At 42.0% G+C, this 15090-nt stretch overlaps 1 protein-coding gene across 5 annotated transcripts in view; it reads left to right on the top strand.

Annotated features, from left to right (window-relative positions):
- CCDC25 (coiled-coil domain containing 25) overlaps positions 1-10238 on the top strand; it is a 38692-nt gene extending 28454 nt beyond the window's left edge. For all 5 annotated transcript variants that reach the window (XM_019636170.1, XM_019636169.1, XM_019636168.1 and 2 more), the window contains 2 exons: positions 3137-3182; positions 6940-10238. In XM_019636170.1, coding sequence (XP_019491715.1) covers positions 3137-3182; positions 6940-6969 — 76 coding nt within the window. In that variant the 3' untranslated portion in view covers positions 6970-10238. The remainder of the gene's footprint in view (positions 1-3136; positions 3183-6939) is intronic.
- Positions 10239-15090: the final 4852 nt, after the last annotated feature.

Raw genomic sequence — 15090 nt, 5'->3', positions numbered from 1 at the left:
TCTTTGAGCTCTAGTTGGGATCGTATCTATCGGCCTTCTGCTCAGAAGTGAATAGGGCAACACAACAAAGAAGGCACTGCCTTCCTTCTGTGATGAAAAGACCTTGATTTGGAGGCAAAGATTACAGCAAGGAATTCATGTGTGAAATGTGAAAGCTCATAGTTGGTAAGTGGCAAAGCAGGAATTGAAACTCAAGTCTGTAATTCTGAAGTCCACACTTCTATACCATGCTATCTGGAAGGCAAGGAATGAACAAGTTGGCAAGGCCAGAGTCAAGGTCATACACAGGCAAATAAAAGAATAAAAAGAATGAAAGGTTTTGTGTAGTCCAGAATGTCATGTTGTAAGTGACAAGGAGCCATTATAGATTTCCTGGGATATTAGGAAGAAGTAGGCTTGTAGGATGTGTTTAATGTCAACATGTAGGAAGAGGTATTGGGGATACCATTGATTAAAAGGATGATGGAGTTGATGTGGAAATGACTGCTTTAATTGTACCTCCTTTTGTTCTTCCACACATTACTACTGCTGCTTGCTATAAATCTATGTGTGCCATAGCTCATCGCTTTAAAGATAAACTCTTTCAAAGAAGCACTTATATGTATCTTTGTATCTCCTTATATATGACGCAGTGCTTCACATATGTAGTGAGTGATTAGTCAAATTATAGATGGATAAGTAACTGAGATTAGCTTCCCTGATACATTGATTCTTGAGCTAAGATAAAAGCTATGTTTGCTAGTTAAAGAGGGGGTGGAAAGAGTGCTCTAAACAGAGGGCACTATGAGTGTAAAGACCCGGTGTGGGAGGGAGAAAGGCAAAACACAGGAATAAAGGCAGGCCCAAATGTCCAGAGCAGCAGGCATGAGGGAGCACAGGGGCCAGGGGCCAGTCCCTACGGGCCTCATTGGCGATGTTTGTCTTCATCCTAAGAGTTTTGTGAGGTCATCAAGGAGTTTTAAGTAAGGGGTAGTATGATAAGGTTTGTGTTTTGGAAAGGTCCCTTTGCTGACCTGATTGGAAAGGGAGCCAGAACAGTTAGGAAACTAGTGCAGTTGTCCACATGACAGACAATGGTAGCTTGGACTATGGCGGTGACATGGAGGTGGAGAGAAGTGGACCAGTGAGAAGCAATTTTGTAGATAAAGGGACAGGATTTGAAGATAGATTGAATGAGGGGAAGGGCAGGGGAAAAGAATGATTCCTGGGTTTCTGGTTTGTGAAATGGAATGGATGGTAATGCAGTTCTTTGAGTTAGGGAATACTGGAGAAGAACCAAACAATTTTTGAGAGGGGAGAAGACCATGAGATGAGTATGGACGTATGAGTCTGAAAATACCTTTGAGGCATCTAAAAAATGTCATATAGGCAGTTGGGTTGATGGGATGGAGCTCAGAGGAAACACGTGGGCTAAAGAATGATAAATTTGTGTGATGCATTCATATAAGTGGGACACTTAGTGGTTCTTGAACCTGGACTGTCGATGCCTACAACTGGGAATCTATATATGTTTTAATCTTCACTGGTGATTTTAAATACAGCCAGGATCGAGGTTCTCTGTTCTAACCACTTTTTTATCAACATGTCTTTTCTCTTTCTGCTCATGCAGTTTATTGATCTTACCTGTTTATTTTTTATAGATACCACTTGCTCTTGCTAATATTTCTCTGGATGTCTCCCAGCTCATTGTCTCTAACTGTGACTATTCTGCCTGCTAGTCATCAATTTTCAGTTTCTACAGTTCATATTTACTTGGATGTCGCACCATTACACGCCCCCAAACCAAGCACTTCTTTGCAACATTTTCCCATGTCTCAGTTGTATCGTTATTTTCTTCAAATCACCCAAGCTAGAAACCTTGATGTCCTCGTCGATTCCTCTCAGATTTATCCCTTCTTATCAGAACAGCTGTGAACACTGGATTTTTGCCCTTAGGTTGGCAAGAATGTTGTGAGCTTAGGAGGAAGGCCTGGGTTCAAAACCTAGCTTCTCCTCTTGTCAGCTGTGAGACCTTGGGCAGCTTCCTTACCTTCCCTGACTCTGCCTCCTGTGTGTACCAGGGGCATAATACTATATCCTCTTGTCCTATAAGGTGGTGGTAGGGATTAGCAGTAATTTATGAAGCACATAACACATGCCTAAGCAAATAAAAGATACTTGGTAAATGGTAAATAGTATTATTATATGAGCCTTGCTTTAACTGCCCTTCTGTCTGCTACAGATTATTCTTTTTAAAGCACTGGTGTTATATGGTCTCATTTTCCTTGGTCTCTTCGTGTATTTTTAATAGAACTTTTTTTGCATGGCTGTTGCTGAGTAGGTCTTTTTTCCCCTCCTGTAAGTTCTTCAAGGGCTAGGCTTTGTTTCCTTCATCTTTTTCTATTTCCTTCCCATCCCATCCTCCACCCAGGCTTAGCACAGGGTCCTGTGCATTGTGGATATTTGACGAATACTTATCGAATCTCATGTCTCTCCTCTGCTGCATCGTGTGTTGTGGCTTCTTGCTGACCCCATCTGTTAGCTCACGCAGTCAGGATGGCGTAACTGGGCTCCACACCCCCAGCCTGACTCCCCACAGCCTTGCCTTCAGACCCCACTTGAGTTGGTTTAATTGAGGTGGTTTGAAATGTTGTTCTAGTGCCATCTCTTTGCCTTTGCTGCAACTATTCTCCGGATCTGTCCCCCTCACTCATCCTCCCCTTTTGCTCGGCTCAGTTTGGATTCTGTTTCGTCTGAGAAGAGTGCCCCCCTCCCCCAACGCTGCCCACACTGATATGTTTCCTCTTTTGAATTCCTGTAGCATCTCTGAGTCTGGGCAATGTACTTGAGCTGTAAATCATACCTGCTCTCTGCCCTGGGCTAGACATGAATTTCCTCATCTGAATAGCGCCATCTACCTCACAGTTACTATGGAGGTGACATGAAATGAGTTTGAGCAAGCACTTTGTAAACTGTAAAGTGCTATACACATCCTACTTATTTTCATAGACATTTGTCCTTTCTATGATGCTGCAGTCTCCTCGAGGGCAGGGATTATATTTTCTTTGAAAGACCCTCAGCAGTGCTAAATACATGTAATGTGCATGTAATAGTTGCCAGCTAGATAACCTTATTTTAAATATTTTTTCTCTTCTAGGAGCTATTCATCACTAATGAAAGCTGAGAATATGTCTTCAAATCAGGTACGCTCAAGTTATTTACTCTAATGTTGTGCCTTGAAATAATTCACTAAGAGCTTTTAAGTAATGGAGTTCCTGGCCAATATTGACGTACATGTTGCAGATGGCTTGACGCGATTTGGCAGCTGTAGTACACTCAGGTGGATTCTATTAGGCATTGCCCTCCTTCCGTGTGGACCGCTCATGGATTTGTTTTTAAGTAGGTCACCTCGTGTCGTACCTTGTCTGTTGTGAAGTGCAGGTCTATTGGTATTTACAGGACTTGCCCATTACTCATTCCCTTCTTTGCTAGTTGCAGGCATGCCTTTATTTATTAATTAGATTAATTAATCTAATTCTGTAGATTCTATATTGTAATTGAGAACAAAATGATCACCTTGCATTAACACATAAAACGCAAGTATTAGCCCTAAGATGTCGTCTGTAATCTAAGTGACAACACTGGTTGTGTCAGGTTCCTCAGGACAGAAGGTAAAACGTGGTGATCCGTATTATAGTACTGAAAGGATCTTCTTAGCATTAACTTGATTTTTTTTTTTTACTGGAACTATGTCAGGAACTTACAGTCTCTGAGTACTATCTTTCCCAAAATTTATATTGAAGGATCTGGAGATAGCACAATTTAGCTGTTATTGAACAGTCTGTGCACAGAATTAAAACTGAGTGGATATATTTGCTGAATTGCATGTTTCATAAGTATAGTTTACAAATAGGTGCTTTTAGATCTGTGTTCTCCAAAGCACTAGGCACTGATTGCTTGTGGCTATTTAAATTTAAATTAATTAAAATTTAATTTGATTTAAAAATTCAGTTTCTCAGTCATACAGACCATGTGGCTAGGGGCTACCCGATTAGGGCAGAAATAAAACATTTCCGTTATCACAGAAAATACTATTAAATAGTGCTGCTTTAATGCTTAGAAATAACTAATAGAATTTAAGGTCTCTTAAAGGTCATCTAGTCAGTCCCCATATTTAGTGCATGAATTGGAATTGTCAGTAGGATTTTACATCTTGTTCATATCTATATATTCTTCTAAAAATGAATAAGTACAATATCCTTATTCCTGTCTCCTTAAAAAACTCAATTTCCGAGGCTTCTTTATGAGTCAGATGTATCTTTAGAATTTATTTCTGAAAAATTCCAGAGTAGCATTATGTAATTAATTAAAGCCTTGAATTTGAATTTTTAGACTTAAATTCAATTATTCATTTACTAATTAGATAAAGCTAATAAAGTTAAGTATTTAACCTCTCTGAGGGCGTGTTCATCAGCAATAAAAAGGAGACATGTTACCTCATGGGGCTGCTGTAAAACTTAAACAAGGGCATATATGGGAAAGTCCTTACTTGACTTAGTCCCTTTATGAATATAAATGGTCATTATTATTGCTTATCCATAAAGTCCTTAGTTGCTATTTTCCCACAGAGTATCAGTATCAACAGGTAAGACGTATTTAATCCCTTTTGGGAAGTATACTTAGATGTCTTGAAACTCTTCAAACAGTTTAACAGTTAAAAAAAAAAGAAGTCGTTAACTTATCCCAAATCGACTGTCTGTGTGCTGGCTGTTGCTGATTGAAGGTTTCTGTTACTTAGGGGCTACTTTCTAGCTGAAATCTGACATCTGTATTACAATATGTTATGATTTTAGGTATTTTCATTCCCATCATTATGAATTTTTGAAGTTTGGATGTTCTGGAATTATGAAACACACACACACACACACACACACACACACACACACACCCATCTGATTATTGACAGATGTTAACACATTGAGGACAGGGCATTTAAATGTATAGATGCAAATCTGTGTCACCAGTCCACAGTGTGTTAAAAGGTCCAGGACTAGGAAATCAGATTTGTAGACCAAAGAATTACTAATCCTGCTCTTCCCCCCCCCCCATTGTTTGCTACCCCTGTTCCTGAGCTCCAGGTTTGAATCAGCTTCAAGTTTCCAGGGAAGCCTTTGTGCTAGGTGTTTATTTATCCTTTTTGTTGCAGTGGAAGGACTCAGAGCTTTTATCCATACTTCAGAAGAATAGCTTTAATTTTTCTTGTGACTATCTTCTGTTAAGGGGATGCAGACCATTTATGATCCAATTTGGTAGCATGATCAGTTGATTTTTCAGTTAAAGGCTGGTATTTATGTAAGATAAGACTTGATTTTTAATACAGCTTATACAAGTTCATCAGGAAAAATATTAATCTTCCACTTTGAAATTGGCTTTAATTTTGAGTTTGTACTCTCCTATTTAGAATAATTCTCTCTGATCTATAATTTCTTCCTAATCTTTGTGAATTTGGTATCGGAACAATTACTTTTAACATGTCATTTTATAAATGGATGATAGGAAACCTAGTTTGCTATATTGAAAAATGTATTGACTCTTAAAGGGAATGGAAAATATAAAAATTGTCCAAATGAAGTCTTGGATAGCAGATATGTATTTAAAAGTGACTGTAATCCTAAAATACAGATTCTCAGATACATGGGAACTCTTTGCAAATGTAACTTAACAGCCTTTATAGGGAGTAATGCACTTTCATTGTCACCAACCTGAATTATCTTAGTGAGTTTTTCATTCTCAGTTTGGGATCTAAAGCTGACCTTTAAAGATACAGGATGACTCTTTTAACATCTCTAATGCTATTATTCAGTTTAGACCTCTAGGGCAGTCGCAGTACTGGTGCTTGCACAGATGACAAACATTAGTGTGCTCTTTGTACAGTTATTGTCTAAGGCATTTTTTTTGTGACCTCACTTTGTTGTGCTAATTGAAGAGAAGCACAGAGAGACTGGAGATAAAACCAGACTTCACAGAAACCATCGTTTTCCACTTGAATCTCATACTTGCCTACCAACCTTGATAAGAGCTATCAAGGAGAAAAGCCTGTGTACCCATAAGCCAAAGTCCTCTGCCTTTCTCTAACAACTCAGGTATCAAGCAGTGGGAAAGAGACAGAAGCTGAAACAAGTGACAGGTTCAAGATGTGACATTTTCAAGCAAATATACCAGAACTTACTCTATTAGTGAATGTTGGCCTTCGGAGCAGTTTTCTTAGGTGTGTGCACCAGCTCAAAAAGGATCTGGGCTCTACTTTTGTCCTTGTTCTTCAGGACTTGTTTATAAGCCACACAATAAAAATCAGTCCCTTTTCCCTATATAGACCATCATGTAAGGTTTTTTTAATCAAAAACTTGGCAAGCCAGATAACTTGGTAACTAGCCTATGGCTTCCTAATGACTTTTCCTAGTTAAAACAAATAAAAAATAAAGCCATCTTCTGAAGTCACCAATATGTGAGAACCTTGAGGTTCAAAATAATGGAATTTAGGCCAAAAATATTTTTGTGTATTGGCAGCATTGTTGGCATAAGGATATTGAGGCAGTATTTTTTCAGTTTCATATTATGGTGTATTTGTTGAAGGAGCAATCACATTTTCTTTTCGTCATGCTTATTACGCTCTATACTAGGTCGGTTGGACCTTACTTCATTATTTGGATATCACTGGTCACCTGTTGTGTACTTCAGGCCGTGTAATGAATAACACCTTAGAGAAGGTAGTTTGCTCATCCAGCCATTCTAAACAACTAATTGAATTCACATCACTTTAGTGAATTCAATTATTTTACTGTCTACTTTCTGAACTCTACCGTTAGACATAAGGATATTACTTAAGACAAATAGTAAATTTTAAAAAGTGAGTTATTTATTTTGAAGGCTTTTATGGTTTCACTTTTTTGTTTCCTACAGGACGGCAATGATTCAGATGAATTCATGTGAATGGAGAAAAGGACCCTTTAAAGATGTGGATTTAGGGACAGTTGCAGACATTTTGACTCCATCTATGTTCTGAGTTATAAAAAACAAGAAAATATCAACTTGAGAGTTTTAAAAAAAATGGTTCCCTTTTTTGCTGACAGAAAGAATCATATATATACATATATATGTATGTGTGTGTATATATATATATATATATATATATATATATATGGTATATAGTTGGACTTGAAGACAGCATATAACTCGAGGAAAGTGAAAATATTTTTGCCAGAACATGTCTTCGTACTTCCTGAAAGCTGGCTGCCCTTGTTTTTGGGATGGACTTTCAAATGAACCAGCTCTGAAAAGTATTTCTGGTACTGTAGTCTGTCCCTGAAAACAGATGTCTTGAAAAGCTTTTTATATTCTTAAAATAGCTTCACTTCCGTTAAGAAGAATGTATTGGTGAGCAATATATAGCAGTGTTCCCCTCACCCTCGATTTCCTGATTAGCATAAAAGTGTATGGGTTTTGAAGAGGATCGTGATATTTTCAGAAACTTGCTGGCGTCAGTGTTCACGTTCCATTGTGTCGTCTAAGTCGATTAGCAGAGTTGCCCTCAGCTCTCAGCTGGCCCTGGCTTCTGCACCCTGTACCCTTACTTTCTCTGAGTGAGGGCCTCTACCTAGTTCCCATCAAACTTAAATAGCGGGCATGAATCCAGGGGGGGGGGGCGGAGCTTGTGGCAGTTTGTCCCTGAGCGCCAGATGCCCCAGGCCATGTAGATTACAACTTCCAGGGCTTGGCGTCATTTCTCAGCACTGAGGGAAGAAACAGGAAGGGCTGCTCTGTGCATCATTTTGAAGATGTAGGTTACCTTAATTTTCGTCTTGGAATACAGCATCAAGCAAAAGTCCACGTTGTAATTATGACTTTAGAAAGAATGAAGCATTTCACGAGCCAGCCAAGTCATTTGTTTATTTGCTTTGAAAGAATATTTATTTTGAGTCGTAACCACAGAGTTCGTATTTCTGAATTGTAGACTCAGTAACTTAATATGTAACAGTACTACGCATTCAGAATACCTGCTCTCCAGTGCGATTCTGAATAGAAAATATATTTTTATTGAAGCATGTAAGGCAACCCCTTGTAGAAAGAGACAAAACCAAACAATGGAAGGGAAAGAGGACAAAGCCCGCAGGTCAGGAGGCATACAAATTCACTTTTCAGCCACACCCAGAACTGTACATGCAGCATTCTTATTCTTGTTCTAACCCAGCAAAAATCATCTCCAGCGAATATTCTATCTGTTGTAGCACTTTGGGACTGTGGGTAAAACCAAAAGACTTTAGTGTTTCTATTTATCCCAAGTTGGTGTATGGGGTTGAACTGGAAAATTCCCTGAGGCGTAACTTGGCCAAATTTTGAAACGGAGTATGGGAGACAACTGCAGAAATTAGTGAGTGTGTGCGCGTGTGTGCGGCTAATGATGTTCAGCCTGGAGTTCTGTGATTTAAAAATGTAATAATAAAGAATCATTTTTTTATTTGGAAGGACATTGATATATAAATTCTTAGAATTTGCTCAAAAAGCTGGTTTTGAGGGGGCTGTGGCTGTAAAAAGCTTCATCTGTCATCGGCTCAGTGTGGCAGGTTCTCAGGTGTGTGACCTCCCCACTTACTGATGAATGCGTCTCCCCCAGATGCCCCCTGAGTGGAAAGCAGACGACTTTTCCCAGACACACTGGCACTGCGTGTCAGTTAGCAGCCATGCCCTCCTGCCTGGTTACTGTAGGCGCCTCTTCCCTCGGCTGCAAACATCTAAAATGGGGAGATTTTGCCTCGGGCACCACCTGTGCACCTCAGCTTTCTACTGTTTCAGAAGGACTCCTCTGTACCCCGCATTACAACATATATAGATAGAGCTTTTGAAGACTATTTTTTTTTTGTAGCGTGAAGAGATCCTGGGATCCAAATTTTAAAGGTTTTATAACTCACAGCTTACGCTGGTTTAAAATGCCAACGCCTCTCCTGAATTCTGAGTTGAATTCCAAGCTCTCGAACCTTTTCAGCTGCTCTGTGCTGATTTCCTCCTAACTCGGCTTGTGTGTTGGGTAGTTTTTTTTCCCCCACAGCTCTCTTGGTCCCAGGGAAAGCAAAGACCTTTTCTTTGAGGACATTGGTTCAGTGGCAACAGGTCAGACTGTTGGCATTGAAGTCATTTCATTTCCTGCTTTTGGCGTGGTTCCTAAACTTCCTATAGAAAAACTCCAAATTATTGGGATTTTTATGAGCTGTGCCCTTGATCAAATTCATGCATCCTGAGGATTCCTCTTTTCAACTCTACCTCCGGTGCCCCCACTCTGTTTGACCTGCATGCAGGTGAGGTTCCATTATCATTGAATTTACTTCACAGACTGCCCTGTTCTGTTCCTAAGCTTTAGAATTGGTTTCTTACCCACCTTTGTTTATCTAGAGTCCCCTATCTTTGGGCAGGAGAGCTGTGTAACAGTGCTTGTGCTTAAACAGATGTTGGCAAGTTTACTCAAGTATGAAAGGTTTGTATATTAACAGAAGGTGACAGGCTTTACTTGAACCCTTTCCTTATCTTTTGTTGGTTTTGTTGTATTGTTTTTTAACTTTCCAGAAGCACGGACTTCGGTGAGCCTTTTAACTTGAGTGTCGATGGTTTTCCCCACTCGGGAAGGAAGGGGGCCACACATACAGCAAGATTAGAGAAGGGGACTTCAGCTCTGGCCTCCAATTTAAGGGCAAAGCTATTCCTCCCACTTGTGTGTCTGCCTGAGAGGGGAAGCTCTTGTTTTCCAGGCTGGAACAGGTTATGGGAAAAACTGAGCAGGAGGGAGAAATGGAACACGTGTTCAGTTTTTCCTGAGCTATGATCCTGAAGCCTGCTTTTTCTGTTGGAAGTACGGCATTGTGAATAACAAATCCCATACTCCGAATAATAGTAGAGCAAGTGGGTGACCTTTGGTTTTCAAGTAAACTGTAAAACAATCAAACTGTAAACAAAAGTGTAAAATTAAAATTAGAAACTTCAACTCCAAGCTAAATGTCAGTCTTGACCCGTCTAACTCCAGCAAGTATGTGACAGCTCAGAAGTGAGGACAGCGCTGAGCCCGACAGGCTCTTCTTCGGCAGGCACAGCACCGGGCCAGAGACTTCTGTGCATCACATCATTTCACAAATGAGACGGTGCCAACCACATATTCATCGTGTCCTGGATGGATGATATGTAAAACATAATAAAAGCTTATAGTTTGAGTAGAACCAAGTGTGCGAGTGTGTGTGTGTGTGTGTGTGTGTGTGTGTGTGTGTGTGTGTGTTGGGGGCGGGGGGTTCACTTTTCTCCTCCAAGACATCAGTCTCTAGATGGGATGTGCATCCTTATTTTGGGCATGTAGGGAAATGGGCGCTCTTGGCTACCGGAGATAATGCCTTTCAAACTGAGTTTGGCTCCTTAGCAGGAGGAGAAGAACAAATTAGGGGAAAAGAGAAGGTTGCCCAAGAATTCCAGGAAGGGAACTAAAGAACGTGGAGTTCAAGGGCCATGATGGTTTGAGCTCTAGTTTTTGAAGTTTACAACTTGATTCCCTCCCAGCTCCCACCATAAAGGAAAAAAAAAATTCCTAGGAGTCTGCCTGAATCTTGGCCAGGGCGAGGCTGCCAGTGTGAAGACTTGCCCGAATGGTTTTGAAGGTGGTGGCCCTGGGCTGGTGTCCTATTCACTGTGCCACCCCTTCTGTGGTAGTACTTATTCTAACGTCACTCAGTGTGTTTGAGGGGACATATTGGGGTACAGGGAGCCACAGAAACATTCATGTTTCTCTCCCAGCTGTAAAAGACTATTTGAATTCTTTAATTTTTATTAGTGGGCATTTGGGTTAGTATATTTCTCACTCGTCAGGGCAATACCTTTTGATTTTAACTATCTTAGCTACTAGAATTCTGGGGTGTAAGATTTTGTAGGTTGAAACCAGCATTTTCATACAGAAAAAAATGTAGAGAACCATGTGGATTCTGAGTGGTCTCAAAAGCACGCTGAAAATACGAATACCTATTGAATACCATGTCTTAACCATGGTTTATCATTAGCACATACATACCTCTGTTTTTCTGTCTCACCTTGATGGCTTCGTTTTATCTTGCATGGTTGTATCAATTATTGGGGGAACTCCAAGCTTTCCACCTTAGTGCCTGTGACTGTAGTTCTGCACCGTAGCCAGTTGAATCAAGAAACAGGTCTCTGCTCTTGGCATGCACCGGTTGGCGCTGACTGGGCATTTTCTGCCTTTGTCGGCAGCCAAGGAATGGAAGCCAGGGGAAATGAATGCTCACCCTAGAAGTCCCATGTCGTTTTTTTGCAAGTTTCCAAACCCGGTGAGTGGGTGTCAATACATAAGGCTGAAAAAAAGAAGAAATTCTCCAGAGTCAGTATTGTTTTTCATCCCATCAACCCCCTCCTGTAACCACTGCAGTAAAAATATAAGACTAATAGCCTGACATTTCACATCCTGCCTACACGAGGCCTTAGCTGCCTGCACTCTTGCTGGAATTTTGGTTTCTGCCTCAGCAATTTGTCTTGCATAGAGAAGGCTAACATTTGCTCCTGATTTCTGGGACATGCTTAGGAAAACAGGACATTTTAGGTAGGTGTTAAAGGCAGGTCTGTTGGTCTTGAAGCTTTTTAGCTCTTGGGTCAACAGGTCAAAATCACGTAGACCGAAAGGGGTAAAGAAAAAAAATATTATTAGAGGAAGTGTACCCTCTTATCCAGCTCAGCTTTGCTTATTTAGTTTCACAACTAAATTATCTTTAGTTGTGAAACCCTTAGCTTCGTTGTATTACATCGCTTCAAAACTGTAATTTTTGTTTTATGGTTAATGTACTCAGCATCCATGGCGCTTGCATTAGTGTTTTTCAAAAATAGAATTGCTTTAAGAGTCTTTAGAAAGGGATGGAAGGTCTGACATAGACAAGGCTTAAATTTGGTCCCAGACAAAGCTTTACTGGCACCTCCGGTTAGAAGATGTTTCCTTTTCAACATGATAGGAGAAGGCGGCTCGTGTTCCTGCTCCCCACCTCCCGAAGCGAAGCCCTCCCGGCTTGGTCCCTCTTCTGCCATGGTGGAAAGTGTTATGCTGCCATGTTCAAAACTAGTTCTTGACTAGGGCTTTGTAACCAGACAGCCTTGGTGAACAGAACAGTGCATCAATTACCTGGACTTTTTTTCTCCCTCACTTCTATCCAGGTAGCCGCTCATATGTCAGGACTAAAGAGGATAAAGGCAACAGCAGACCTTGCCTCACTTAGCAAGCCGACTCCCCCCTCCATTTGACTGAACTCCACCAGGAGAGAGGCCCACCCCAGGGTCTCTTGGGATTCCAAGTTGGGAAGAACGTTTGAAATGTTTTTATTTCTATGAAGAGGTACACATGGTTCAGAAATCAAAAGGTGTAAAAGGGCATAGGGCACTGATTTTTAGGGCAGTGGAAGTGCTCTGTATCATACTATAATGGATACATGTCAGACATTTGTCCAAACCCCGTAGGATGTCTAGCACCAGGAGTGAACCCTAATGTAAACTATGGACTCTGGATAATTATGATGTATCAAGGTAGGGTCATCGGTTCTAACAAAAGGACCACTCTGGTGGGCGATCAGATAATGGAGCAGGCTGAGTGTAAGCGTGTATGTAGGGGGTACATGGGAAATCTCTGTACCTTCTGCTGAATTTTGCAGTGAACCTAAAACTGCTCTAAAAAATAAAGTCGACTGAAAAGAAATGAGTATAGGGTGATAAGCATTCCCAGTTTCCCTTCATGGAGGCAACCGCTATTGCCAGTATTGTGATGATAAAGATGATAATGATGATGATGGTTAAAGGCAGTTGTTCTTTATCTGGACTCAGTGAGCTTGGGGATCCTGCCTGCTTCATGGCCTGGATGTACCCATGGTTTAGCAAAGGAGCGATGGGGGAGGGTCTTCCCTCTACCTTTGCACCCTGGAGCATTTAATCCAAGAGAAAATGCGCAGCCACTTCCCAGACATCACACCTGTCTGCTGGGGCTTAGAGAAAGGTACCAAACTGGAGACTAGCAAGAGGGTTTAGGAGTGCTGTGGTGTCCCCACCCCCACCCACTAAGCAACCTCGGTTTGGACACCAAGCTACAGTTGTCTCTGAATAAGCTCCTATGTTCCCGTTAAAATCCGAGCTCAGTGGAGGATGAACCAAGGACAGGAAGAATGCCACTTGCTTTCATTTCAGTTTGTGCTGCTTTGGGACAGGGAGGTAATGGGAACAAGACTGGCCTCAGGCAACTGAAGATGTCAGCGCCTAACAGCGCCCTTTGATTCTCCCAGCCCCAGCCTGCTCCCTTAGCTACCCAGGGCCCTGCAGCCTCTTACTGCCTCAGGATACCAGATAAGATCTAGCGAGGGACGTGGGACGTGGGAGGAGGATGAGCACAGTACATTATAATGAAGGGAAGGGACCCGTCAGCCATTTCTACCCCTAGATTTTACCCATAAGAGCGGATTTTAGGCTAGACGGCTAACTCATCTATTTTCCTATGTGACTTACACGAGTCACTTGTCCCCTCTGGACCTCCTTGTGCCCCCTGGAAAATGAGGACTAGGACTAGAGTAAGGATTATAAATGCCAGTGCTCTAGGGGTCCGGCAGGTCACAGAAGTGAGGGCCGACGAGGCGAGGGGAGACAGTTCATGCACATGCCATGTGTGAGCTCCTCGTCTCTCAAGGGGACACCTGCTTCTCAGCTCTGGCTAAGACATACCCTTGGGAAATAAAGTTTATAAGAGAAGCCAGTGAATAACTGATTCATTGAAGGGGCTGGTTGATAGGGCAGGAAAAAAAGGAAGGGCTTTTTTCTTGCAGTCACTGTCTTCAGCAGTGTTCTCTGATTTCTCCTGCCCACCCTTTGATGACATCTTGAATGAATAGATCAGATTCTGTGACTTTCTGATCCATTCCCAATACAAGGACAGTTGCATTTTAAAATTACAACTTCCTTTTGTGTGTTAAAAACCCCAGCCTCATTTAAATCTAAACTATAATCATACATGTAATTTCAAAACGTCAACTCACCTACTTCAAGCCCAGTTGTTCGCTCTGCCTCTCCCAACTCTTCCCCGTGCTCCCCTCTTCTCCAGCCGGCAGCTCCTCCAGGAGTAGGGCAGAGGCCAGGAAGGTTGATTTAAGGAGGGTTACTGCTTGACCCTCCTTTACAGGGGCCAAGGGTAAGTAAGGGTCTTTTGTGACAGGCAGTATTGTAATCTGGTTATCGGTGCATCTTGCAACTCGAGTGAGGATGTACTCAACTGCTTGCCATGCTCAGCTTCGAGACTTTGTGAATATCCAGTAGCAAATTACATCTCGAATCTGATTTTTAAGCCAAGTGTCCAAATTTGTGTATGTTAGCTCAAAATTTTTCAACACTGCTGGACCAACGCAGGCCTATCTGTGGGCTATACATTGCCATGGGCTCTCAGTGTGAGGAGGGCTCTGGGTTAGAATGGGTTTTAAGGTCTCTTCCAGTCCTCGTCTGTGAATTAATGACTTCTCTAGATTTAGTAAGGATCACTGGAAGTCATCCAAGCTTTACCCTTATAGGCAAGGTTCCCCCCTCCCCTGCATAGACGCCCTCGCGCGCGCACCTGGAAATTGTGGGTGGCAGAGGCGCTCTGGAAATGTATTCTCCTGAATGCACACCACCAGTGTCCTAGAGAAACGAGATGAAGGGAAGAGCCAGCAGGTGGCAGGAGAGAATAGGATGGGCCTCAGCTTCCTAGTCCTTGTCAGTCCATCTTGTGTTCTTGCAGTTGGAAGGGAGGCTGAACACAGGGCCTCAGGCACTCCTGTGGCACCAAGAATCTTAAAGCACCTACGGGAAAGCTGTGCTTCCGAGGGGAGTGTTTCAAGGCTCTTTGTCACTGAAATCTTAGAAATGTGGGGTGGAAGGGGCCTTCTAAACCAATACCACGTATTGATTTAAAAAGAAAATGGCGGGCCGGCCAAGTGGCGCGATGGTTAAGAACTCGCTTGGGATGCCAGAGGGCCCCGGTTCGGATCCCACATATGAGGGCCAGTGACACTGCCCTCC

The sequence above is a fragment of the Hipposideros armiger genome, unplaced genomic scaffold, assembly GCF_001890085.2.
Source record: "Hipposideros armiger isolate ML-2016 unplaced genomic scaffold, ASM189008v1 scaffold_27, whole genome shotgun sequence".
Taxonomy (NCBI): Eukaryota; Metazoa; Chordata; class Mammalia; order Chiroptera; family Hipposideridae; genus Hipposideros; species Hipposideros armiger.
Note: the sequence above shows the minus strand (reverse complement) of the source record. Positions and strands in the feature narration are given on the sequence as shown.